General features: G+C 33.3%; 1 protein-coding gene across 2 annotated transcripts; it reads left to right on the top strand.

Annotated features, from left to right (window-relative positions):
- Window positions 1-337: 337 nt before the first annotated feature.
- Picot (putative inorganic phosphate cotransporter protein picot) lies at window positions 338-27,942 on the top strand. 2 transcript variants are annotated; one of them, XM_081976730.1, is made up of 9 exons: window positions 338-619; window positions 19,921-20,105; window positions 22,495-22,749; window positions 23,040-23,127; window positions 23,959-24,179; window positions 24,237-24,386; window positions 24,441-24,573; window positions 24,631-24,872; window positions 27,196-27,942. In XM_081976730.1, the coding sequence occupies exons 1-9, from the start codon at window positions 541-543 to the stop codon at window positions 27,382-27,384; spliced, it is 1,542 nt and encodes a 513-aa protein (XP_081832856.1). In that variant the 5' UTR covers window positions 338-540; the 3' UTR covers window positions 27,385-27,942. The 2 variants fall into 2 exon arrangements, with proteins under 2 accessions (XP_081832856.1, XP_081832855.1); XM_081976729.1 differs by lacking the exon at window positions 338-619 and adding an exon at window positions 16,665-17,019.
- Window positions 27,943-27,955: the final 13 nt, after the last annotated feature.

The following is a 27,955-nucleotide window of genomic DNA, read 5'->3' as shown; positions in this document are numbered from 1 at the left end:
TCTGGTAAAAAAATTGTTTACCTACTAGAAACTATTGAGTTACGTAGTATTTTTGTGGAAACGTAATTTTCATTTAAAATTAACGATTAAAAAAAAAAACAGCAGTTGTCAAAATGTTTTTTAATGTTTGCGGAAAATCGTAAGGTCAACGTCGTTCAGGTTACTGGCCGTCACTCTCGTTCAAATCCCGACGGATTCCTGCCTAAAAACCAGCGGCCACCAAACAACTTTCTCCTCGATTGCGAACCGCATTTTGGTGGTACTCTGCGCGCATTTAATTCGCGTGTAGTACTCGCACTCGCGGTTCGTGCTAATCACTAAGTTTATCATCGCACACTTCGGATCGAATCGAGTCGCTGATCACGTGATTTTATCGAATCGGGTACCTCTCCTCCTATATATAGCACACGGCCGGATCGTACCCGGTCCAGTGACAGGTTCCGGTCAATTTCGTTCACTCAAAAAAAATCATTGTCAGTTATGAAATTGTGATTTTTGTATTCTTTTGATTTTGGTGAATCGAACTTTTTTTGGTCAAAAATGACTTTTATTACCGCGGAGTTTAACATTGATGACAACGAGAAGAAGCCCCAACGTGAGGAAATTGTTCCTCCAGCAGGTGAGATTTACTACACTCAATAAAAAAGTTGATTAAGTTTTTAATAATAGAAAAGCGGTTTTAACTGTTATGGTGAGTCTGAATGTACAGAAAACTGAGATTGTGATTGGTCAAGAAGAAGCAGCAAGGTGAAAGCTGCTTTTTTTGACCAATCACAAACTACTACTACTACCAATGCGACACATGCAGAGACTCATCATTACTGTTATCGTAAAAACAAATTAACAATTAATGTTATATTCGAAAACTGTGTTAAACTTTTGACAGTTTTGACATTAGTGACAGATATCACGTGATTTTTGGAAGATAATTTAGGTAGACAGTCACGTGACCACTATCAAAATAACTGTTATAAACCTCAGAATCACGTTTTGTTTCGCATACTGCAAGAAAAGTTTTCTAAATCCTGATTTTTACAGCGTTTGAGAACAGCTTGACAGTCAGAAACATAATTGCTTGTCAAACCCACTTTGAGTGAGAAAATGACTATTTTAAGCACATTTTTGGATTCCTCATTAAATTTTCTATCACATAATAAGAAGAAAACACTACAAATTGTGGTACAATCAGAGAGAAAAGTGATGTCAAAGTTTGAACTGCGAGAAACATAGTTTGAAAGAACAGTCAGGGACAAAATCGACTGTAAAACCCACTTTAAGTGAGAAAATGACTGTTTTAAGCACATTTTTGGAATCTTCATTAAATTTCCTATCCAATAATCTGAAAAGACGTTACAAAATTTGGTACAGTCAGCTAGAAAAGGGTTGTCAAAATTTGAATTGCTAGAAACAAAGTTTGAAAGGACAGTCAGGGATAAAATCGCCTGTAAAACACACTTGTAGTCAGAAAATGACTGTTTTAAGCACATTTTTGGAATCCTCATTAAATTTTCTATCCAATAATAAGAAAAAACACTACAAAATGTGGTACAGTCAGGGGAAAAGGTGGTGTCAAACTTTAAACTGCCAGAAACACAGTTTGAAAGGACAGTCAGGGACAAAATCGCCTGTAAAACCCACTTGTAGTGAGAAAATGACAGTTTTAAGTACATTTTTGGATTACTCATTAAATTTCCTATTCAACAACCTGAAAAGACGTTACAAAATTTGGTACAGTCAGCTAGAAAAGTGGTGTCAAAGTTTGAACTGGTAGAAACACAATTTGAAAGGACAGTCATGGACAAAATCGCCTGTAAAACCCACTTGGAGTGAGAAAATTACTGTTTTAAGTACATTTTTGGATTACTCATTAAATTTCCTATTCAATAACCTGAAAAGACTTTACAAAATTTGGTACAGTCAGGTAGAAAAGTGGTGTCAAAATTTGAACTGCTAGAAACACAGTTTGAAAGGACAGTCAGGGACAAAATCGACTGTAAAACCCACTTGGAGTGAGAAAATTACTGTTTTAAGTACATTTTTGGATTACTCATTAAATTTCCTATTCAATAACCTGAAAAGACGTTACAAAATTTGGTACAGTCAGGTAGAAAAGTGGTGTCAAAATTTGAACTGCTAGAAACACAGTTTGAAAGGACAGTCAGGGATAAAATCACCTGTAATACTCACTTGGAGTGAGAAAATGACTGTTTTAAGCAAATTTTTGGATTACTCATTAAATTTCCTATTCAATAATCTGACAAAACATGACAAAATTTGGTACAGTCAGCTAGAAAAGTGGTGTCAAAGTTTGACCTGCTAGAAACACAATTTGAAAAGACAGTCAGGGACAAAATCGACTGTAAAACCCACTTGTAGTCAGAAAATTACTGTTTTAAGCACATTTTTGGAATCCTCATTAAATTTTCTATCCAATAATAAGAAAAAACACTACAAAATGTGGTACAGTCAGGGGAAAAGGTGGTGTCAAACTTTAAACTGCCAGAAAACACAGTTTGAAAGGACAGTCAGAGACAAAATCGCCTGTAAAACCCACTTGGAGTGAGAAAATGACTGTTTTAAGTACATTTTTGGATTACTCATTAAATTTCCTATTCAATAATCTAAAAAAACATGATAAAATTTGGTACAGTCAGCTAGAAAATTTGAATTGCTAGAAACAAAGTTTGAGAGAACAGTCAGGGACAAAATCGCCTGTAAACCCTATTTGGAGTGAGAAAATAACTGTTTTAAGCACATTTTTCGATTACTCATTAAATTTCCTATCCAGTAACCTGAAAAGACGTCACAAAATTTGGTACAGTCAGGGAGAAAAACGGTGTCAAAGTTTCAACAGCCAGAATCACAGTATTTGTAATTTACCAGGTCAAATAAACGTGTTCAGGTTATAAGTGACAACACGTGACTTAGACATTTTGTTTTATTGATCAAAATGTTAACCAAATTAAATGAGTGCTCAGTATAAGAAAGTTTTGCTGAAATTACCAACGTTTTTCCACTTTATTTTGGCTTCCTCAAGTCAGTTGTACAGCTAAAAAAAAATCTGCAAAAAATGGTCAAAATAGAAATTTTGGCTGTAGTTTTTGGATTTTTCCGGAAATTTTGATGCCCTAGATCGTTCTACCTGGTAATATATTTAATAAATCTTTCTCAACATTCTCTAATTTTGCTTCAAAATGTTTGTTTATTTAAGTTTTGATGGCAAGCAAATTTAAACAAAATATTCGAATTAGAAAAAAATTCCTAAATATTGTCACATTTTCATAATTTATTAGAATCAAATCACCAAAAAATTTTTTTTTAAAAACTGACCTCTACTACAGGGTGTCAAATGAAACATGCAGAACAAAATATTTTTAAAATACAGGATAAAACTGCTAACTCTCTCTGTATTAAGATGATGTAATTAAGATATTATTATTATTAAATATTACTTACTTATTCTACAAATGAAGCAAAATCATTAAAATAAAAGAGGAAATTTTGCAATTTGGGCATCAAAAAACACGAAACAGAAAAAAGCTTTTAAAGTATACAAACAGTGAAGCAAATTGAGTTTATATAAGTATATTTTCTGTGAAATTTCACAAAAAAACGTAGGAATTTGTCAAAATTGCACTTTTTTACAAATAATAGCTTTTTTTTCAATTTTTAAAAGTGGTTTTTTTCAATCTTGAAGACATCTGAACTGCAACAAAAATCCCGGACACCCTGTATAACCAAGAAACATTACTGATATATGACGACAGTACTTCATATTGGACTCAAATATCTCAAAAACTCTAGAAAAAACCAAATTGTGACTTTTAGTAATAAAAAGACTATTCTTGAAAACAATATATACAGGATGGTTCTTAAAATACCGGTATAAGTTTTCATTTTGTCGTATCAGTCAAAATATGCATTTGCTTTAAACTCTGTACAGTAGATAGTTTGTGATTGATCTTTCTTGACCGATCACAAACGAGAAGCAAGATTTTCCTTTTTGTTTTTGATATATTGACAAAAAACAGTATGATAACAATGACAAAACAAATAATTGTAGTTATTACGTATATTATTATTATTTATGAAGTGGCAAACACAACAACAAATCAACCTAAAAATAACTTTTAAGAAAAAATTTAAGGGGAACAAATCTGGCAATTTTGGAGGCTATTCTCTTGACCTGTTCGTTGTACAATTCATTACCGTGGTAAATCCAAAAAAAAAAAACTTAAATGACAAAAACAAAATTTATGTTGAAATCAAAATTACGTGTTTTCACAGGGGTAATAACTGCACGTCTATTTTTATAAACAAACTTGACTAATATTGTTAAAATAGTTTATAATTAAGTTTGGCAACGTTGTAGAAAAATTACAGTTTCACGTTTGTCGCAATTACGTTAAAAATGAACAGAAAAACAGTTTTTGAGGAATGAACGTTGTTGCACTTTTCACGCTTTATTATTGGCCACCTAACTCATGGTCGGCTTTTTACGATTATTTTGTTATTAAGTCCATTGAATTAACTTATTAAATCGCATTAAAATGTTACCGGCTCTCTGATAGTTAAACAATTTGTTACTTCCTATTGCTCTACATACTCAAATCACATGTTATTGCTGTGTAAGTGGATAAAATATTTTTGTCAGATGATTTTCTACTGAAAAATCAAAATTGGGTTAAAACTCCCTAAATCCTGTAATCTTTCCAGTAAGCTTAAAATGGATTATCACGGTTTAGTATCTAAAATTATATAAGTTACCGATCTAATTATCAACTTGTTGAAAACATTTGGACTGACAATGTTAATTCTGTCAAAAAAAAAAATGCTAATTTTTTTATTTTGCGATTTGCTAATCAATCAAAGTGATTGTGCTATCAAAATTCAAATAAACGGAAACAGCCAGTCACTAAAAAACAACCCATTTTTTTCTAGTTATTCGCTTATTATAACGATTAATGGTACCATTTAGCACCGATTTGGTACTAATCGAATCGGCACCTCGTTCCATCAAACTGACTATAACAGTTTGAACAAACTAGACACATTCTAATTGATAAACAAAATAGAACGTTTAGTAATAATTGTCTGTGTACATCGAACCTTTGAAGTGCAATCTAACCTTTCACGAGATAATCACGCGAACGTTTATCTGAAATCTCGTGTAAGTTTTGTGTATCTATTGGGTTATTACCACTTTAGTTCTAAAAAAATTGGATAAACACTGGATTTTATCTGTCTCGGAGGTTTATTTGGATTCCATACACGCAAAATGTGGAATTACAATGAGTAATTAACTTGAAAGTTGCACATTTGGCATTTTTAACTTAGTTTCTGATTGAAATGTGCTAATACTTATTCTCTTTTGATACTCTTGGCAACGTTGAAATGTATTCAACCTAACCTAAGTACTTCTATGGTAGCATATGTGTAGCAATTGCATAGATCGATGTACTTTTCGTGGTTTGTGATTGGTCAAGAAAAAGCAGCAAGCTGAAAGCGTTTTCCTTGACCAATCACCAATGAACTTGTTTAGAGGGTTCTAAAACACTTTTTTGTCCTTTTTTAGGGAATAAGGGCCCTTTAGGCAAAAGTGCCCTAATGCAACCTTGTTGAGGATAAATTTTGCTACATACTTTCTCTCGTCTAACACTTTTTTGAATTTTTTCTAAATAACCATGTAAAGCGTTTAGTTAAAATTGGTTAGAATCTTTTGATTTTCCTGATACTATTGAAAACTAAACACAATCTAGTAATCTTAAAAACAAATTTTAGCGCGTAATGTAGAGAAGCACTTTTTTCCTTGATTTTTCCGCAATAACCGACCCATTAATACCTGCTATCGTTAATACCATAAATGTAGTGGTTGTTACATTATTGTATATTGTGAATTCCTAGATGATTAATGCCTGGTACGCAATTTCACAATCTGTTTACGACTTTGCTCGATAAAGAGTAAATAATAATAAGCGTATATAATACAAAACACCTCATTGTACGATGGCAACGTATCGGGTTTTATTGCTACGACAATCCCTTTTATCGTACTTATATACTTCTTATTGTTTTTGTCAAGCACACGTGATTAAAAACAGTATTATGTACGGCAGGTATATAACTGTGTCTCGTGTGAACCGTGAAGTATGTAATTTCTGTTAAGTAAGCTAAATAAACTGAGCAATAAATGTGACATGCTAAATTGGGTTTTGTTTCACGATTCATATTCAGTGCATGTAAACCGCATTTTTTTCAAATTTTAATTATTACGCAGCTGTTGTTTTTTTTTTTAAATGTTTAAACAAAAAGTAATTGTTTGTTACGCATCGAAGAACAACATAAATTGACGTATTTTTCTCTGCCTGAAAACTGGATACTACTAAGCATAACATAGCACAAATACTGTGTTTCTAGCAGTTCAAACTTTGACGAGCAGTTGTTTCCTCTGACTTCCACCAGATTTTGTAGGTGATTTTTATGTCATTAGATGTAGGAAATTTAAAGACGGCATTTCTAAAAATGTGCCTTTAAACAATCATTTTTCGTACTTTTAAAGTGGGTTGTGTATACAGGGGATTTTTTGTTCACTGGTTTGTTCTCTCAAAACTATGTTTCTGTGAGTGCAAACTTTGTACCAATCCGATTTTACTCCCTGACTGTACAAATTTTGTAGTGTTTTTTCAGGTTATTGAATAGGTATTTAAGGGAGGAATTTCTAAAATGTGCTATAAAACACTAATTTTCATACTTCAAGTGGGTATTACAGGTGATTTAGGTCCATCGCTGTCCTTTCAAAGAACTGTGTTTCTGACAGTTCAAACTTTGACACCGCTTTTTTCACTGACCTTGATTTACCAGATTTTGTATGGATTTTATGGTCATTAGGATAGGATATAAGGCGAATTCTAAAAATGTGCTCTAAAACCATCATTTTCTTACTTTAAGTGGGTTTTACGAGGTGATTTTTTCCCTGGCTGTCCCTTTTCAAAACTGTGTTTTCTAGCAGTTCAAACTTTGATAGCCCTTTTTTTTTTCCCTGGAATTTTACCAGATTTTGTAGTGATTTTTTATGTCATTAGATAGGAAATTCAAAGAGGATTCTAAAAATGTGCTTAAAACAGTCATTTTCTTACTACAAGTGGGTTTTACAGGTGATTTGTTCCTGGCTGTCCTTTCAACTGTGTTTCTGACAGTTCAAACTTTGACACCGCTTTTTTCCCTGACTCACCAGATTTGTAGTGATTTTTTATGTCATTAGATAGGAAATTAAAGAGGATTCTAAAAATGTGCTTAAAACACTCATTATCTTACTCAAGTGGGTTTTTACAGGTGATTTTGTCCCTGGCTGTCCTTTCAACTGTGTTTCTAGCAGTTCAAACTTTGACACCATTTTTTTTTCTGACTTTACCAGATTTTGTAGTGATTTTTTTATGTCATTAGATAGGAAATTTAAGGAGGATTTTAAAAATGTGCTTAAAAACAATAATTTTCTTACTTTAAGTGAGTTTTTCAGGTGATTTTTTGTCCCTGGCTATTCTTTCAAACTGTGTTTCTGTGAGTGCAAACTTTGACACCGCTTTTCTCCCTGACCTGTACCAAATTTTGTAGTGTTTTTTCAGGTTATTGATAATATTTAAGGAGAATTCTAAAAATGTGCTTAAAACACTCATTTTTATACTTCAAGTGGTTTTTACAGGCAATTTTGTCCCTGGCTGTCCTTTCAAACTGTGTTTGTGGTTAGTTCAAACTTTAGCAGCACTTTTTTCCCTGACTTTACCAGATTTTGTAGTGATTTTTTATGTCATTAGATAGGAATTTTAATGAGGATTTCAAAAATATGCTTAAAAACATAATTCGGTCACTCCAAGTAGATTTTACGGGAAATTTTGTCCCTGGCTGTCCTTTAAACCGTGTTCAAATCACAATTTTGCTACTTTGCAAATTTGCTGCACCAAACCAGTTTTCTGGAATTACTCGAAAACGGTGAACGTATAAAAAAATTACAAGAGACCAAAAATGTTTCTAATCAACTCCTTAAGCCAACACCGTAAGTTTGCAGGACTGTTTTTGCTTCTAGTATACAGAGTGTGCAAGAAAATTATGGTGGTTCACTATTCTTGTCACCCTGTAAGCAATTTTTAAGATAGAATTTTTACTCTACACCACTGGAAAGATGAGATCAAGACGGTTAATTTGAGTGGTTCAACCTCCCTAAACTCCCAAAAATAACTGACTTACAGGGTGTTAAAATTTAAGACCACAACTTTGAACTGATTTGAAAATTGGTTGCATCAAAGCAGTTTTTCCTAAATAAGTCAGAAACGGTGAGTGTTGAAAAATTTGAAAGAGAAAAAACTGTTGTTAGTGCCGCTACTATACAGGGGGTGCATGAAAAATTTAGTGATTTTTCAAATTATGACAGCCATGACAGGAAAATGATATTTTTCAAGCAAATTTCAATTAGACTGGTAAAATTGGTAAATTTTCGTGTCACACTGAAATTTTCTTTCCCTATTTTACTTTACCTTAACGGTAAATTTACGCCCATCACACACTACTCACACTGCACTGAGATTTACACAAATTCTGAACAAGTAAGCAAGAAATTGTTATTGCCATTTGACAATCTAGTTAATTTCAGACAGAAATATATTTTTTTAAGAAGAAAATATTTATTGCGTTAACTCTCTTGAATATTTTTATGGTTTCCACTGACCTTGTTATGACTTGGCAAATTTTATAAGAGACGTTTTTTTACCAAATCTGTAAAAAGTAAATTGGTATGCATAATCCAAAAAAAAAAACTCATATTTTAATAGAGATTTTGAAAAACATTCTGTTTCACTAAGCCACTTAATAAAATCACAGCTAATCCGCGTAATTTGTGACAAAAAAAATAAGATTACATTGTGTTAGTACACATACTATACAGATCCTTAGAGTAAACATAGTAAAACCCTAAATAATAGCCATCAATTATGATTGTTCAATAAATTTACGACATTTTACAATGGTTGATTTGCGATCCAATCGCGCGTTGTAATTTCCGCTTTGATTCGGTCTACTTTCCTGTATTTTATTATTTTGCCGTATTATTGACATCGATTAATGCATGATGGTCAAAAAACACCAGTTTACCGTTACCACCTTCCTGACCTCGGGATTCAACCTAGAAAATCTGAAAAAATACACAACAAAGTCTTAAATTTAATTATTCACTTCATTAATGAAGAAAGGTACAAAAAAAGGTAAAATACGTGTGAAGGTAATGAAAAGTGGAGGAGTTTGTTAGTGTCCAAATTTCAACCTGGTTCGTACTGATGATTAAGTCGCGGACGCACCAAACTGGTCCGGTTAGTGAAATCACCAATTTTTGCCTAGAAGTGAAATTATCTCATATTATTTATATAATGGCGTATTAAGTGTAATTTCACTTTCTTGCTGGAATTTTTATGATGTAATTTACATATCAGAGTAATAATTGCGAATCAATCTAAGTCGAGACGCGTGGATTAAGCTATTAATTCACACGTGATTTTTCTGAATTATTGAACTGCTCGTAAATACTAGAATTTTTTTCTGTGAATTGGTTGCTTTAAATCCTTGACTATTACGTCACAAAATCAAAAATTACCTCACAAAACTATCATAATTATGGCCCATAATCGTGTAAATAACTTTTACGTAATTAAATTACAACACGAGTATTGCAAACAAAACAAGAAGGCCGACATTGACCGCTTAGCCAAATAATCGTTTCCTTAATATCGCGCAAGTGATATATTTTGCCTGTTGATGAATTATTGATGAGGAATAACCCAGATAGTGGCATTGGCCTTGTCTTTTGTATCGTACGGTATACAATGGAACATTAGGAATTCGGTGTTGCAAACGGACGTTGGCCCACCTCTATTTTTTTTTGTTTCAAAAACTTGTCTGCAGACGAATATTTTACCGACCGAATTATGTTAGGAATGTTTTAACAATTTTTTTTTTCAAAAATATATTACAAATCAAACTAATTTAAGATGACGTCAGTTAGATACACTACTTAATGAAAAGCAATATTAAAGGCATTTTCCATATTTTATTTCATTCACGGATACCTTGGATATTAATCATCTCATCCTATATACAGGGTGTCAAGCTTTTCTGAAACAATGTTTTTTTTTAAAACCTACATTATGGGGAATTTAATTTTCATAAAGAAAACCATATTTTTGTTTTATTTTAATTAAGAAACAGAAGAAGTATTATTTTTTAAATTTGCCCCTGTATTTAGTTGGTTTCGGTCACGTGACAGACCTCTACTGGCCTTTATACAGTGTTGCAAGTTGAAAATTGCATAATCAAAGTCACGTGTTTCTAAAGTCACAACTTTCTAAAGTTGATTTTGAAAATTTTCTTAGTTCAAATTGTTTTCTTATGGTCACGTGAGTGATTTTGCCAGGTGTCAACTGGCTTTTACAGTGTTGCAAGCTCGAAATTGCATAATCAAAGTCACGTGACGTGTCTCTTACAAGTTCAGCTGTGACAATTGTCTAAATTTGATTTTTAAAATTTTCTTAGTTCAAACTCTTTTTTTATGGTCACGTGAGTGATTTTGACAGGTGTCAACTGACTTTTACAGTGTTGCAAGCTCAAATTTGCATAATCAAAGTCACGTGATGTGTCTCTTACAAGTTCATCTGTGACAATTGTCTAAATTTAATTTTTAACATTTTCTTAGTTCAAACTGTTTTTTTATGGTCACGTGAGTGATTTTGCCAGGTGTCAACTGGCTTTTACAGTGTTGCAAGCTCGAAATTGCGTAATCAAAGTCACGTGACGTGTCTCTTACCATTTCAGCTGTTACAATTGCCTAAATTTGATTTTAAAAATTTCTTAATTCAAATTGTTTTCTTATGGTCACGTGACTGATTTTTCCAAGAGTCAACGAACCTTTAAGTCACGTGATTATTTTTAACACATGTCAACTGGCTTTTACAGTGTTGCTACAAGCTCAAAATTGCATTATCAAAGTTACAATTTAACTTTTGACAACTGTCTAAATTTAATTTACCAATTTTTCAACGCTCAAACTACATTTTAAAAATCACGTGACTAATTTTGACAGCTGTCAACTAGGCTTTAAGAGTGTTGCAAGCTCTAAAATTGCATAATCAAAGTCACGTGACGTGTGTCTTACCATTTCAGCTGTTACAACTATTCTAAATTTGATTTTAAAAATTTTCTTAATTCAAATTGTTTCTTATGGTCACGTGACTGATTTTTCCAAGAGTCAACGAACCTTTAAGTCACGTGATTATTTTTAACACATGTCAACTGGCTTTTACAGTGTTGCTACAAGCTCAAAATTGCATTATCAAAGTTACAATTTAACTTTTGACAACTGTCTAAATTTAATTTACCAATTTTTCAACGCTCAAACTACATTTTAAAAATCACGTGACTAATTTTGACAGCTGTCAACTAGGCTTTAAGAGTGTTGCAAGCTCTAAAATTGCATAATCAAAGTCACGTGACGTGTGTCTTACCATTTCAGCTGTTACAACTATTCTAAATTTGATTTTAAAAATTTTCTTGGTTCAAACAGTTTTTTATGGTCACGTGAGTGATTTTGCCATGTGTCAACTGGCTTTTACAGTGTTGCAAGCTCGAAATTGCATAAACAAAGTCACGTTACGTGTCTCTTACAAGTTCAGCTGTGACAATTGTCTAAATTTGATTTTTAAAATTTTCTTAGTTCAAACTCTTTTTTTTATGGTCACGTGAGTGATTTTGACAGGTGTCAACTGACTTTTACAGTGTTGCAAGCTCAAATTTGCATAATCAAAGTCACGTGATGTGTCTCTTACAAGTTCATCTGTGACAATTGTCTAAATTTAATTTTTAACATTTTCTTAGTTCAAACTGTTTTTTTATGGTCACGTGAGTGATTTTGCCAGGTGTCAACTGGCTTTTACAGTGTTGCAAGCTCGAAATTGCGTAATCAAAGTCACGTGACGTGTCTCTTACCATTTCAGCTGTTACAATTGCCTAAATTTGATTTTAAAAATTTTCTTAATTCAAATTGTTTTCTTATGGTCACGTGACTGATTTTTCCAAGAGTCAACGAACCTTTAAGTCACGTGATTATTTTTAACACGTGTCAACTGGCTTTTACAGTGTTGCTACAAGCTCAAAATTGCATTATCAAAGTTACAATTTAACTTTTGACAACTGTCTAAATTTAATTTACCAATTTTTCAACGCTCAAACTACATTTTAAAAATCACGTGACTAATTTTGACAGCTGTCAACTAGGCTTTAAGAGTGTTGCAAGCTCTAAAATTGCATAATCAAAGTCACGTGACGTGTGTCTTACCATTTCAGCTGTTACAAACTATTCTAAATTTGATTTTAAAAATTTTCTTGGTTCAAACAGTTTTTTATGGTCACGTGAGTGATTTTGCCATGTGTCAACTGGCTTTTACAGTGTTGCAAGCTCGAAATTGCATAAACAAAGTCACGTTACGTGTCTCTTACAAGTTCAGCTGTAACAATTGTCTAAATTTGATTTTTAACATTTTCTTAGTTCAAACTGTTTTTTTATGGTCACGTGAGTGATTTTACCCAGTGTCAACTGGCTTTTACAGTGTTGCAAGCTCGAAATTGCATAATCAGAGTCACTTAACGTGTCTCTTACCATTTCAACTGTTACAGCTAGCTAAATTTGATTTTGAAATTTTCTTAGTTCAAACTGTTTTTTATGGTCACGTGAGTGATTTTGCCATGTGTCAACTGGCTTTTACAGTGTTGCAAGCTCGAAATTGCATAATCAAAGTCACGTGACGTGTCTCTTACAAGTTCAGCTGTGACAATTGTCTAAATTTGATTTTTAAAATTTTCTTAGTTCAAACTCTTTTTTTTATGGTCACGTGAGTGATTTTGCCATGTGTCAACTGGCTTTTACAGTGTTGCAAGCTCGAAATTGCATAAACAAAGTCACGTTACGTGTCTCTTACAAGTTCAGCTGTAACAATTGTCTAAATTTGATTTTTAACATTTTCTTAGTTCAAACTGTTTTTTATGGTCACGTGAGTGATTTTGCCATGTGTCAACTGGCTTTTACAGTGTTGCAAGCTCGAAATTGCATAATCAAAGTCACGTGACGTGTCTCTTACAAGTTCAGCTGTGACAATTGTCTAAATTTGATTTTTAAAATTTTCTTAGTTCAAACTCTTTTTTTTATGGTCACGTGAGTGATTTTGCCATGTGTCAACTGGCTTTTACAGTGTTGCAAGCTCGAAATTGCATAAACAAAGTCACGTTACGTGTCTCTTACAAGTTCAGCTGTAACAATTGTCTAAATTTGATTTTTAACATTTTCTTAGTTCAAACTGTTTTTTATGGTCACGTGAGTGATTTTGCCCAGTGTCAACTGGCTTTTACAGTGTTGCAAGCTCGAAATTGCATAATCAGAGTCACTTAACGTGTCTCTTACCATTTCAACTGTTACAGCTAGCTAAATTTGATTTTGAAAATTTTCTTAGTTCAAACTGTTTTTTATGGTCACGTGAGTGATTTTGCCATGTGTCAACTGGCTTTTACAGTGTTGCAAGCTCGAAATTGCATAATCAAAGTCACGTGACGTGTCTCTTACAAGTTCAGCTGTGACAATTGTCTAAATTTGATTTTTAAAATTTTCTTAGTTCAAACTCTTTTTTTTATGGTCACGTGAGTGATTTTGCCATGTGTCAACTGGCTTTTACAGTGTTGCAAGCTCGAAATTGCATAAACAAAGTCACGTTACGTGTCTCTTACAAGTTCAGCTGTAACAATTGTCTAAATTTGATTTTTAACATTTTCTTAGTTCAAACTGTTTTTTATGGTCACGTGAGTGATTTTGCCATGTGTCAACTGGCTTTTACAGTGTTGCAAGCTCGAAATTGCATAATCAAAGTCACGTGACGTGTCTCTTACAAGTTCAGCTGTGACAATTGTCTAAATTTGATTTTTAAAATTTTCTTAGTTCAAACTCTTTTTTTTATGGTCACGTGAGTGATTTTGCCATGTGTCAACTGGCTTTTACAGTGTTGCAAGCTCGAAATTGCATAAACAAAGTCACGTTACGTGTCTCTTACAAGTTCAGCTGTAACAATTGTCTAAATTTGATTTTTAACATTTTCTTAGTTCAAACTGTTTTTTATGGTCACGTGAGTGATTTTGCCATGTGTCAACTGGCTTTTACAGTGTTGCAAGCTCGAAATTGCATAAACAAAGTCACGTTACGTGTCTCTTACAAGTTCAGCTGTAACAATTGTCTAAATTTGATTTTTAACATTTTCTTAGTTCAAACTGTTTTTTATGGTCACGTGAGTGATTTTGCCATGTGTCAACTGGCTTTTACAGTGTTGCAAGCTCGAAATTGCATAATCAAAGTCACGTGACGTGTCTCTTACAAGTTCAGCTGTTACAATTGCCTAAATTTGATTTTGAAAATTTTCTTAATTCAAATTGTTTTCTTATGGTCACGTGAGTGATTTTGCCAGGTGTCAACTGGCTTTTACAGTGTTGCAAGCTCAAAATTGCATAATCAAAGTCACGTGACGTGTCTCTTATAAGTTCAGCTGTGACAATTGCCTAAATTTGATTTTGAAAATTTTCTTAATTCAAATTGTTTTCTTATGGTCACGTGAGTGATTTTGCCAGGTGTCAACTGGCTTTTACAGTGTTGCAAGCTCAAAATTGCATAATCAAAGTCACGTGACGTGTCTCTTACAAGTTCAGCTGTGACAATTGTCTAAATTTGATTTTTAACATTTTCTTAGTTCAAACTGTTTTTTTATGGTCACGTGAGTGATTTGGCCCAGTGTCAACTGGCTTTTATAGTGTTGCAAGCTCAAAATTGCATAATCAAAGTCACGTGACGTGTCTCTTACAATTTCAGCTATTACAATTGCCTAAATTTGATTTTTAAAATTTTCTTGCTTTTAACTGTGTTTTTGTGGTCAGGTGATTGATTTTGCCAGGTGTCAACTGATCTTTAAGTCACGTGACTGTTTTTGACAAGTGTCACCTGGCTTTTACAGTGTTGCAAGCTTGAAACTGCATTATCAACGTCACGTGGCGTGTATTTTACAATTTCAGCTTTTACAACTGTCTAAATTTGAGTTAGCAAATTTTTCAAAGTTTAAACTACATTTTGAATATCACGTGACTGTTTTTGACACATGTCAATTGGCTTTTACAGTGTTGCAAGTTAAAAATTGCATAATTTAAGACACGTGAGGTGTATTTTACCATTTCAGCTTTCACAATTATTGTCTAAATTTAATTTTGCAATTTAAATCACCGGAAAAAACTGCAACTTCATAATATCAAGGAAAATCTTAAGAACTAATCTAAAACAGCCACTTTTTCTGGGACAGAGAGTAATTACTTCAGTCAATTTTTGCACTGACGTACATGCCCATTCCGGAAAATAATAATTAAAAAAATGCGGTTAGAATTTACATTATTTACAGTTTCTATCCACGTTTACGACAATTTGAAGAATTTTCTATTAACTTTATCTATTAACACTAAATTATGTGTTTTGTTTTGCAATGATATAATATAACCTTTAAGCTTTGCGGTTTCCTCCTGGAATTCCCGATTTTCTATCAAATCCGATTAAAGTTTGCATGTCGTAACTTATAAAAAAAAAACAACGCACACAGCAATTTTATACAATAAATAAAGCAATTACGTGCATTATGTCTCATTATGAGTAAGTAATTGGGCATCTAAACGTTTATCACATCAACCGGGTTCTAAATAATTTTTATTTCCGGTTTTTTTTTTCGCTAGTTTTACGTGATTAAAACGGTGTAAATGCAACCTTGGTGGATTCATTTAATTGCAACGTGACTACCTTCACACAAATTGTTAGAGAGGAATCTGAAGGAAAATGCTAATTTAGACCCTAAACAGAATTAATACATTTTTTACTGGAAAATTAGTAATCCTTGTATCTATAGGATATTCAAAACAAATGTGGTTGCACGTCATCAAGTTAGACTAACTAACTTAAATCGAGGATTTTATGATAAAATTGGCAACAGAGTAGTTTTAATTTTATACAAAAGTGGCTTTTTTATAAAATTTGCTGTCACTGTCATAAAACGAATATAATTGTATTTTCAATATCAAAATTACAAACAAAACTACACAAAAAGAAAACAAAAAAAAACAATAAATTGAAAGTACAGCAGAAAAAAATTCTAGAAAACTGTCAACAAACATAATTAATAATTTTCACGTGACACCGGTTCGTTTTTTAAATATGTTAGCCAGATGACACATTGGCAAATTACGGACAAATTTAAAAACTCGTAAATAATTCCATCTCGCTCAGTTCACGTGTAATAAAAAAGGAAGGACAATTATTACGTCACATGCCACTAGCCCTCGAACGGACTTAAGTAATTTGACCTGCTAAACCTTTTACAATTTGTATGTTTTAACCTATAAATAAACAGGCCAAAGTGTATCCAAAATTAGCCTACGCTGCAACTTGCTTTAGTTTGCACTGTAGTTTACTGAGCCAGCAGGATTCAATCCGGCCGTTGTACGCATCGTAGGCCTACCTAATTGCACTAAACACTATAGAGGAAGGTAGGCTCGCTTTTTAGTCCTAATACAAACCTGAACGTCCTCGTTTCGTATCATCATATGTGGAATAGTTTTTGGTCAAAGTAGACTGAACGTGTGTGTGCCAATTTTATTTAATTTGAACTTGAATGAGTGGCCATGATCGGCGTTCCCTATTGTAAAACGGTCGTCACAAGGGCATTAGGGTGCCAAACTGGTTTGCGACCCTACTACCTTCAAACGTGACCCATTTCTGTCTAAGTGATTCCATCGGTTGCAGTACATTTGTACAGAGTGTTTAAAAAAAAATGAGCGGTATACGGAAAAAATCGCGTCAGTACTATCCGAACGCGGTGTTTGAAAGGGAAGTGGTCAAAGCTATCAAAAAGAAACCAAAAGGTGAGCAAATGATTGATTAGTGACAACATTTGAAATATACTGAGTGTTAAAATAACAAGTTGACCAGTTATCTTTTGATTAAGTACACTTACTATGTGAAACCCCCTGTAAATATGTCTGAATGTTAATTTTTTCATACATTAATACCACAGAATTTTATCAATTGGACTCCAAGACTGCCAGACTTAAATCCTCGTATTTTTTTCCAAATTATGACTGTAGACAAACTTTAACAGAACTACAGTGAGATTAAACGTTTCAAGCTTTCTACAACTTTCTCTTTTTTAATTTTTCAATGTTAGAATTTGTTTAGTTGTCAGTCCCTTTCACATTCAGTTGTGTCATAAATAACTGCACTGTTTTTCGTTTTATTAATCGGTCTGTCAGACCTTTCCTCTTCTTTAAGAAATTAAAAAAAAAAAATACATAAAAAAATTTATTTTTATTCAGAAACTTTCATATAAATTGAGGTTTGTTTCCGAGATACAGAGTGTTGCATTTTTTGTTTTAGTTTTTTTTTCTCAAATTTACCTTAATTTTTTTAACAAAAATTAATTTTTCTTGATAAAAACTAAACATCATTTTGGCTTTCCTAATTCTATATAATTTTTTTTTGAATACCTGTATAGGATTTTCAAAAATTTTGTAAAAATACTTTTTTAAATAATATGCAACGTTTACATTAACTTAGTACCTAAAGCTTGAGCCCAAAATGGTCGCTTATAAACGCCATCTTAAATTTACTAAAGTTTGCTTTGCAAAAATTCAAGATGGCCGCCATAAAATTGTCAATAAGAGATTTAAATTGAATTTCACCTATAAACTGATTTGTTACTTGTGACATCTTTCAACCTTAATAACTCTTTTATTTGTGTATTTAGGACAAAAAGTCACTGAATAAAAAAGATAGAACAGAAAAAGAGCTTTCCGAAAACACCTTTACTCGGGTTGATTGGTTGTACGGTTTAGCCGATAGAGGGCGTTGAAAGTTCAAAGTCAAAAGGAAGAGGGTTGAAACTTGTATTTCTAACATTTTGACGTAAAGGCATTCGCTTGACCATAAAAAGGAAAAAACTCGACAACCCCCATCTGCCCTTTTCCGTCCATAGTACACCAGACCATTCAACTTTTATTAACTCGTTAAATAGTAAATTTAGGACAAAAAGTTAGAGAAGTGAAAAGAGTGAGCAAAAAAGGGCTTTCCGAAAATAACCCTACACCAGTGAATTGGTTGTACGATTTTGCCGCTAGAGGGCGTTTAAAATACAAAATTAAATATCCCCAAAAAGATAAACAGGGCTGAAACTAGCAGGTTAAGTTAAAGCGTAGAAAGGGCTAAAGTTTTGTATTTTTAACATTTTGACGTAAAGGGCTTAGTTTGGCCATAAAACGCAAGAAACCAGACAACCCCTACCAGGCCTTTCAACCCTTAGAACTCTTTTATTTATAAATTTAGAAAAAAATGTCCCACAAGTGAAAAGATAGAGCATATTAAGGGTTTTTCGAAAATACCTTTACACGAGTGGATTCGTTGTACGGTAAGGCCGCTAGAGGGCGTCAAAGTGTGAAGAGCAAATATCTCTAAAACTGGCATGGTGGTTAGAGGGTGAAAAGAACCACAAACACATACGTGTCAAAAATGTTTTTTAAAATAACTTGCAAACCAAATAGAAATTAAGCTAGTTTCAACGAATATAAAACATATAAAAGAAAATCTACTAAGTGTCCAAAATAGTTATTTTGTGGTTTTTTCGAACCACTTGACGATTGTTTTCCACCTTGGTTGGTGTGGATGTAATGAAGACCGGTTTGACGTGTGGAAGACAAAATGGCGGTCACAAAACCCGCTAAAATATCCTCAAAAGTGAGGTTAAACTCTCGTGCCTCTGAAGTGAATTTTAAAGAGTTTACTATTTTAGGTTGAGCTATACGAACTTTTTTGCTCAAAATTGATCGCTCCTTAACATTTGCGGACGCCCTGTATATTATAGTAATGTTAAGTTTATGTGATACAAACAAAAATTTGAATTTTTTGCGTGGTCCAAATGGAAAAATTTACTTTGCTCAAAAATTCCAACTTCAATGTCAGGATTACGGTATTTTTTTAGAATATCCAGACTTCAACCTAATTAACTTTCATTGGTTTCTGTAATATAATTAATTGTTAATTAGTTTTTTTGGTTTCCGGTTAACGAATTTTCTAATTTTATAATACTAATTTTAATACATTGACCTTCATTATATCTAACTTTAGATTCACTCTCTTTTAACTTGCATGTATCAAGCCAAAGCTTAAATTCATTATTTGACATATTTTCTTTCCTACATTTGCCAGTTTCACGTGACCTTCAAACGTAATTTTTTTACAGTTATTAAACAAATGTTAACTCATAGGTATCCTCAATTGATATATTTATAAACTTAGTGAGCCAACTATATTGACTTCAGGCCAGGTCCAGTTTCAAACTGTTGCAAATTTACCCACGTGCAACCTAAGCAACGTAGTAATCAATTGATTTATAGTTGTAAATTAATACAATATGCATTCATTAACCATCAATTACTGCAAGGTGAACTGCAAAATGATACAATTTCGTCTAGGAGAAAAATGATTCACTTTGTGTTTTGCACGTTATGTAAAATCTTTTTTTTACCTACGTAAGCGATTCTTAGTCACTGGACTGTTTTATCACCTACGGGGAACGTGACAATTTTTTTTTTGGGTAAGGAAAAAAGTATTTATAAACATGTGGATCACGTCCAAAAAAATTTTTTGCGATGCAATTTTGGTACGTCATTTTTTCTGTCTGCGAAATGTTGATCGCAAAAGGTCATACTGAAGTCCAGACTTAATTCCACTTGACTGTTGTTTTTTTCATTTATTTTTTTTTTGATTTTTAGTATGGTTTGGAACGAGGCATTTCGTCACCTTTATGCTGTTTTTGGGCATGGCCAATGCGTACGTCATGAGAACCAACATGTCGGTGGCCATTGTTGCCATGGTGAACCATACCGCCATTGGTACTGATTCGGATGACACTGCCGAAGGTGTGGACGAGGAATGCGGTGTTGATTCCACAAACTCCGTAAGTAGAGATGAGAAAACACCGAGTGCATTTGTTTGCATTGGACACCTGACAGCAACTGTCAAAACTCAAAATTGTTTTGTTTTACAAGGTTAAAGATGACATGTTTCGGGTCACATGACTGTTGTTGACAGGTCTCAATTTAACTTTGCAGTGTTGCCGCCAGTTGTGAATTTAAATTGTCACATTTACGTGACGTGTGCTTTAACAATTTCAGCTTTTTCAACAGTTTGAATGTAATTTACAAATTTTCCAGAGAAAAGACAATTTTTGCCGGGTCACATGACTGTTCTTAACAGGTGTCAAATTAACTTTACAGTGTTGCCAGATGCGAATATAAGCTGTCACGATCACGTGACGTGCTTTTACAATTTCAGCTTGTTCAACCGTTTGAATGTAATTTACAAACTTTTGTAGGAAAAAGACGATTTTGCCGGGTCACATGACTATTGTTGACAGGTGTCAAATTAATTTTACAGTGTTATGCCTGCTTTATACCTCACAATTAACAATTAAACTAAACTTTCATTTAAACTAAAATTAATTTATCAAAGCTGAAAGTGAACTTACAAGCGAGCCCATTTATACTTTCAATTTACACTAAACTAAAATTAATTTTAAATTAAAGTTAAACTAACTTTATTAAAGTTCGGCTTAATTCGTTTAAATTCGTTGACTTTCGGAACTATCACTGTCATACTTGTCATCACTCATGATGTAAATTGCTGTCTTCTGTCAGTCTGTGAAGTATCATAATCCTAACAAATGTTGGTTCCTGATATGTATTGCATATTTATTTGAAAATGTGATTTTGATCTTACTTACGGGATAAATCGGATCCCTTTTCGGATAACAAAGAGGCAATAGTTTTCCACGCATTTTCCCGCACTATTTTGTTTTTATAGCTTTTGTTAGTTTTGTCATATAAGTATGGATATTGCGATACGTAGTCTATTAGACTTGAATCGTCTATTTCCATAATTGGATTTTTTACCGAAAAAGTGGTTTAAGAACAAATTTTTTAAATTATTTTAATAAAAATTTTCTTTATCCACAAAACACGCGTAATGACGATGATAATAGAAACGTCAACGTCAAACATCAACGTCGAACGTCCAGTAAGTCAAAACAGTCATTTATTTTTCTAATTATTAATTTGTAGTATAAACCTAAACAAGATTTCTTAGTTTAAATATTAATTTTAGTCGAAATTTAAATTTAATTTAATTCTTAAATGGGAGGTATAAAACAGGCATTACCAGCTGCAAATTAAAATTGTTACAATCACGTGATGTGCTTTTACAAATTCAGCTTACAAATTTTCCAGAGCAAAGACAATTTTTGCCGGGTCACATGACTATTATTGACAGGTGTCAAATTAACTTTACAGTGTTGCCAGCTCCGAATATAAATTGTCCCGATCACGTGACGTGCATTTACAATTTCAGATTTTTCAACAGCTAAAATGTAATTTACGAATTATCCAGAGAAAAGACGATTTTCTCCGGGGGGCCTATTCTTGAAAGCAGAGAATGGAATTCTCAAGAGAAGTGTTGATAGAATGTGACAGAAGAAGCTGACAATGGCGGATTCCTGTAACATTCTACAGGTCTTTTTCTTGATAATTCCTTTCCCTCGCTTCAAGGATACGCACCTGGGTCACATGACTATTGTTGACCAGTGTCAAATTAACTTTACAGTGTTGCCAGCTGCAAATTTAAATTCTCACTATCACGTGACGTGCTTCTACAATTTCAGCTTTTTCAACAGTGAATTTAATTTACAAACTTTTCTAGGATAAAGATGACAAATTCCAAATTCGGTTTCAAAAAATAGTCAAAACGGTCACGTGATCCTAATGAAAACAATTTTGAAAGGAAAAATGTTCTATAGGACATCGAATTAAATTTGTCAAAGTTCAAATTGATAAAGAAGTCGAGTTTAAAAATGATTAAAACAGTCAGGTGACCTGGATAAATACAATTTTAAACGTAAACATGTTGCGAAACGTCAAATGTCAAATTTAAAATTCAGTAAAACTGTCAAAGTTCAAATGACAACAGGATAAAAAAAATGTCGTTTAAAAAATTATCAAAATACCCTAATAAATATAGTTTTGGACTCGAAAATGTTATAGAACCTCAAATTTAAACTGTCAAAGTTCATTTTGACACATGTTCACACTGTCCTGTTCACATAATAAAGCAATTGATGGCAACAAAATAGTTAAAATCGTAGTTACTGACTAAAGCTGTTAACAAATTATTCATTTGACAATTGACAGTTGACATGTGAGTGCACCCGGTGCAATAGGTATTTTCACGATCCCTATCAGTAAGTTTTTTCTGTTTTTCAAATATTGAACTAAATTTTGGACATTTTTCTGCAGACTTCCTCATCATCATCCAGTGACGGGGAATTTGTATGGGAAACTGATCTGCAAGGCTATATTCTGTCATCTTTCTTCTACGGCTACGTTCTCACCCAAATTCCTTTCGGAATTTTGGCCAAAAAGTATGGAAATATCTACTTTTTAGGAGTGGGAATGCTCATCAATTCGTTGTTCGGACTTTTGGTACCCATCGCTGCTCATATGGGCATTTACTGGTTGATTGCAGTCCGATTTATTCAAGGATTGGGCGAGGTAATTTTTTTTTATGAAAATAGTAAAGATTGACGTAAAACGAAACGTGTAGGTCAACGATTTTGGCGGCAGCAATCACGAGACCTCGTGTGCTTAATAAATCGTTGGACGAGTGAAACGAGCGCCTATATTTATAATCCATTGAAGATTATCGAAATAAATATTTATAGCCCGTTTTTGATGGGTTTTATGGAGAATTTTAAGAGCTTTCTAATTGCATTAAAATTGAAAAAAATCTATGACGTTAATGGTCCAAGCTACGCCGTTATTTAATGCAATCGAATTTGCAGGGTCCTATCGTTCCTTGCACTCACGCCCTTTTGGCCAAATGGATTCCACCAAATGAAAGAAGTCGTATGGGTGCTTTTGTTTATGCAGGTAAAGTTCAATCATTTTGTTTTATTAGTGTATGAGGCCGCTAGAGGCCGTTAAATTCATTTTTACATATGTTTTCTCTAACTCTTTTGGATTATAATGAAGCTCACAGAGTTGCTATTATTACACTAAAGGCAGTCCTCTGTAGCTCTATGAGTAAGATTTTGACAGTAATTAGGTTTGCCCGTGTTCACTTAAGACGTTGATTAATCTGTCATGAACCTGAAAATGTCAAAATTCGTTTCAGAAAGCTATAAAACTGCAAAACTTTTGACTTAAAACTTTGATTGGTCTGTCATAAACTGGAAACTGTCAAAACTTGTTCCATTAAGCTGTAAAACTACCAATACACTTAAAAAGGTTGTAAAAAGTGTGAAAATTAAATGAATTGCCTTTTGTATTTCCATGAGTAACATTTTGACAGTAATGACGTTTGACTGTTTTTACCTAAAACCTTGATTGGTCTGTCATAAACTGAAAACTGTCAAAACTCGTTCCATTAAGCTGTTTTAAAGACGTTTTTACTTACTTAAAGGCTGTGAGTAAAACTCCTCAAAAGAGTGTAAATTTGTTGCACTAAATAACCGAATATTTCATTAAAATTGGCTGGGTTTACGTAACAAGACTTTGTTCAAGTTTTTGAGACAGAACAGCCTCCACTATCATCAAATTTAAATCAACTTAATTTTTTAAATATTTCTGGTTTTTTAAAAAAAAAGGCATTTGCTGTATTAATAAGTAAAATTAAAACAATGTTAAAAGACAGTCGAAAGTATACTTTTGTGCAAAATTATCCATTTTTTTTATGTGACAATGACAAATACTTTTTTTTAGGGGCTCAATTTGGTACCGTAATTTCTATGCCTCTAAGTGGTCTGTTGGCGGTTTCTTACGCTGGTTGGCCGTCGATTTTCTACGTTTTTGGTGCCGTTGGTACCGTTTGGTGCGTGGCATTCCTCTACTGGATTTACGAGGACCCAGAAGTGAACCCAAAAATCCACCCGGAAGAACGAATGTACATTCAGAAGACTTTGGGAAGAGTAGCCGGTCAAACGGTTTGTAACCGCTTTTTTATGATATTTTTGAATATTGAAACGGTTTTTTTTTGGCAGATTCCTGCCATTCCATGGATGTCAATATTGAAATCTTTGCCATTCTGGGCTATCCTATTAGCCCATATGGGTCACAATTACGGCTACGAGACTTTAATGACCGAACTGCCAACCTACATGAAACAAGTGTTGCATTTCTCTATCAAAGATGTAAGTTTCAATTTTAATTTTTAAGGTTATAATGCTTAAAGGTTTTTATGACAGAACGGCTTTTTGTCCGCCCTCCCCTACTTGGCCATGTGGATCTTCTCCATTTGCATCAGTCACGTGGCTGATTGGTTGCTGACCAAACCCTGTTTCACCATCACCATCGTCAGGAAAATGATCAACTCTATTGGTAAATTCAACCAATTAAACACATTTTACAACTTAAAAAAAAAATGAATATTTTTAGGTCAATACGGTCCTGCCGTTGCCCTATTCATTGCAGCCTATACAGGGTGTGACAAGTGGTTGACAGTGGGTTTGTTAACTTTGGGCGTGGGATTGAACGGGGGTATTTACTCTGGATTCAAGGTCAACCATTTGGACATCAGTCCCCAATTTGCGGGGATTTTAATGTCGTTCACCAATTGTATGGCTAACTTGGCCGGATTGCTGGCTCCTATCTATGCTGGTTATATGGTCAAAGGAACGGTAAGTTGCCAGAGTTTACTAGTGTTCTTCTGAGATTAAAAATTAGTAAATTTGTGGTTATTTACTGATTAGCAAATGCGGAAAGTGATACTTTTCCTCACGATGTGGCAGTTCGAGCGGATAAGAAAATTAAATCAAATTAGTTTGGAAAAGTGCACTTTACTACATGCAAGTAAGAAGTAATTTAAAACTTTATTCAGACAGTTTTTTCAGTCCAACTGAAGTTTAATAGTTGATTTTTGGCATAATTGACTAGAGTACTTCCTACAATATTTTTTCAGATTTTCTTTTCAAACTTGAAGAATACAGTATGTCAAGAAAATAGTAGAGTTGTCTCAAAATTCTAATTTTATATTTAAAACCTTGACGTTTGGCACAGTTGACTACCATCCTTCCTAAGTTAATCGCAAAATCTCAAAGTTAAGGTAAAACAAGTTCGAAACTATCACTTAGCACAGCCTGGCGGATTTGACAAGCGATTTTGTCTTTGACTGTCCTTTCAAACTGTGTTTCTGGCATTTGACACTGCTTTTCTCACTGACTATTTTGTACCCATATTTTGTATTGTTTTTTTAGGTTATTGGATAGGAAATTTAATGAGGATTTCAAAAATGTACTTAAAACAGTAGTTTTCTCACTCCAAGTGGGTTTGACAAGCGATTTTGTCTTTGACTGTCCTTTCAAACTGTGTTTCTGGCATTTGACACTGCTTTTCTCACTGACTATTTTGTACCCATATTTTGTATTGTTTTTTTAGGTTATTGGATAGGAAATTTAATGAGGATTTCAAAAATGTACTTAAAACAGTAGTTTTCTCACTCCAAGTGGGTTTGACAAGCGATTTTGTCTTTGACTGTCCTTTCAAACTGTGTTTCTGGCATTTGACACTGCTTTTCTCACTGACTATTTTGTACCCATATTTTGTATTGTTTTTTTAGGTTATTGGATAGGAAATTTAATGAGGATTTCAAAAATGTACTTAAAACAGTAGTTTTCTCACTCCAAGTGGGTTTGACAAGCGATTTTGTCTTTGACTGTCCTTTCAAACTGTGTTTCTGGCATTTGACACTGCTTTTCTCACTGACTATTTTGTACCCATATTTTGTATTGTTTTTTTAGGTTATTGGATAGGAAATTTAATGAGGATTTCAAAAATGTACTTAAAACAGTAGTTTTCTCACTCTAAGTGGGTTTGACAAGGGATTTTGCCTCTGACTGTCCTTTCAAACTGTGTTTCTGACAGTTCAAATTTTGACACCGCATTTCTCTCTGACTGTACCAAATTTTGTACTGTTTTTCAGGTTATTAGATAGGAAATTTAATGAGGATTCCAAAAATGTGCTTAAAACAAACACTTTCGCACTACAAGTTGATTTTACAGGCGATTTTGGTTCTTACTGTCTTCTCAAACTGTGTTTCTGTCAGTTCAAATTTTGACATCGTTTTTCTCCCGGGCTGTACCAAATTTTGTAGTCTTTTTTCAGGTTATTGAATAGGAAATTTAATGAGGATTCCAAAAATGTGCTTAAAACAGTCATTTTGTCACTCCAAGTGGGTTTGATCAGCGATTTAGTTTCTAATTGTCCTTGCTAACTGTGTTTCTGACAGTTCAAACTTTGACACCGCTTTTCTTACTGACTGTACGAAATTTTGTACTGTTTTTTCAGGTTAATAGATAGGAAATTTAATGAGGATTCCAAAAATGTGCTTAAAACAAACACTTTCGCACTACAAGTTGATTTTACAGGCGATTTTGGTTCTTACTGTCTTTCTGTCAGTTCAAATTTTGACACCGTTTTTCTCCCTGGCTGTACCAAATTTTGTAGTGTTCTTTCAAGTTATTAGATAGGAAATTAAATGAGAATTTCACAAATTTGCTTAAAACAAACACTTTTGCACTCCAAGTGGATTTTACAGGCGATTTTGGTTGTCTCTTCCTTTCAAACTGTGTTTCTGACAGTTCAAACTTTGACACCGCTTTTATTACTGACTGTACCAAATTTTGTACTGTTTTTCAGGTTATTAGATAGGAAATTTAATGAGAATTCCAAAAATGTGCTTAAAACTGTCATTATCTCAGTCCAAGTTGGTTAGACAACCAATTTTGTCACTGAGTGTCACACTGTTAAACTGTTCTCAAAATTGGTAAATGTGTATGGTAAATTTTCCTGTCACACTGAATTTTACTTTTCCAATTTCAGTTTACCTTATTACCGGTAAATATCACGGTAAATTTACGCCCATCACTAATAAAAGCACAATGGCCACCATTATCCCCAAACTTAAATCCGCTAGATTTTTTTTACAAACATTATTATTACAGCCTAGTATCGCAAAATGGCGAAAAGTCTTCATAACAGCCTCTGCAGTGTATGCGGTCTGTTGTACTGTCTACCTCCTGTTCAGTTCCGGTCAAAGACAGCCATGGGACTGTCCCCCAGAACAGCCAACTAACCCTGAGGATGGTAAAAAGGATGAGAAACGTGCCAGCCAGGAAACAACCAGGGCCTAAACGCACTCCTAAGATATTAAAAAAAAAAAATGGCAACAATGTGATTTATACAGGTTAGGTTAAGTGTACAAATATATATTTTTTTTGTTATATTTATCGTGTCGACTGTAGTGACACTGAAAAAAAATATCATAGTTTTATAGGTTATTTTTTAATTAAGCGAACTCATCCATATACAGTGTATAGTTTTCAGCCATTTTGTGGTTGACTAAAAAAAAAAACGTCCTGTTGAAACTTCAGTATTTTTAACTAGTCGCCATGTTTGTAGAATTATTCAATTTCGCAGTATCTCTGGAAATCTACGTGTTTGATGGTCTAATAGTTTGTGATACTATTGCTGCTCTATACACTTTTAGAGTTGCAATCAAGTGGACTTGCTCAATATTATAGGATACAAAGGTCAGAGACCAAGAACACGTGTACTACCATTTATTTTTACGTTGTTAATAGTTAAATTATTATTTGTTGAATCAAAATTTGTTTTTTGTGATTTAACGTTTAAAATAGTGAAGTAATATAAGGATTTGTCTGGAATAAAGATGATTTGATATTTTGTAATTTGGGTTTTTTT

This window comes from Ips typographus, linkage group LG3, assembly GCF_016097725.1.
Source record: "Ips typographus isolate SLU linkage group LG3, UJ_Ityp_2.0, whole genome shotgun sequence".
In the NCBI taxonomy this organism is placed as follows: domain Eukaryota; kingdom Metazoa; phylum Arthropoda; class Insecta; order Coleoptera; family Curculionidae; genus Ips; species Ips typographus.
Note: the sequence above shows the minus strand (reverse complement) of the source record. Positions and strands in the feature narration are given on the sequence as shown.

What these genes read in the sequence shown, in the direction of transcription:
- Picot (XM_081976729.1), top strand. Translation starts at nt 16,929, where the DNA reads ATGAGCGGTATACGGAAAAAATCGCGTCAGTACTATCCGAACGCGGTG. An exon ending in TTATTCAAGGATTGGGCGAG is followed by an intron (nt 22,750 to 23,039) that starts GTAATTTTTTTT and finishes TCGAATTTGCAG; the next exon opens with GGTCCTATCGTTCCTTGCAC. An exon ending in GTTATATGGTCAAAGGAACG is followed by an intron (nt 24,873 to 27,195) that starts GTAAGTTGCCAG and finishes TTATTATTACAG; the next exon opens with CCTAGTATCGCAAAATGGCG.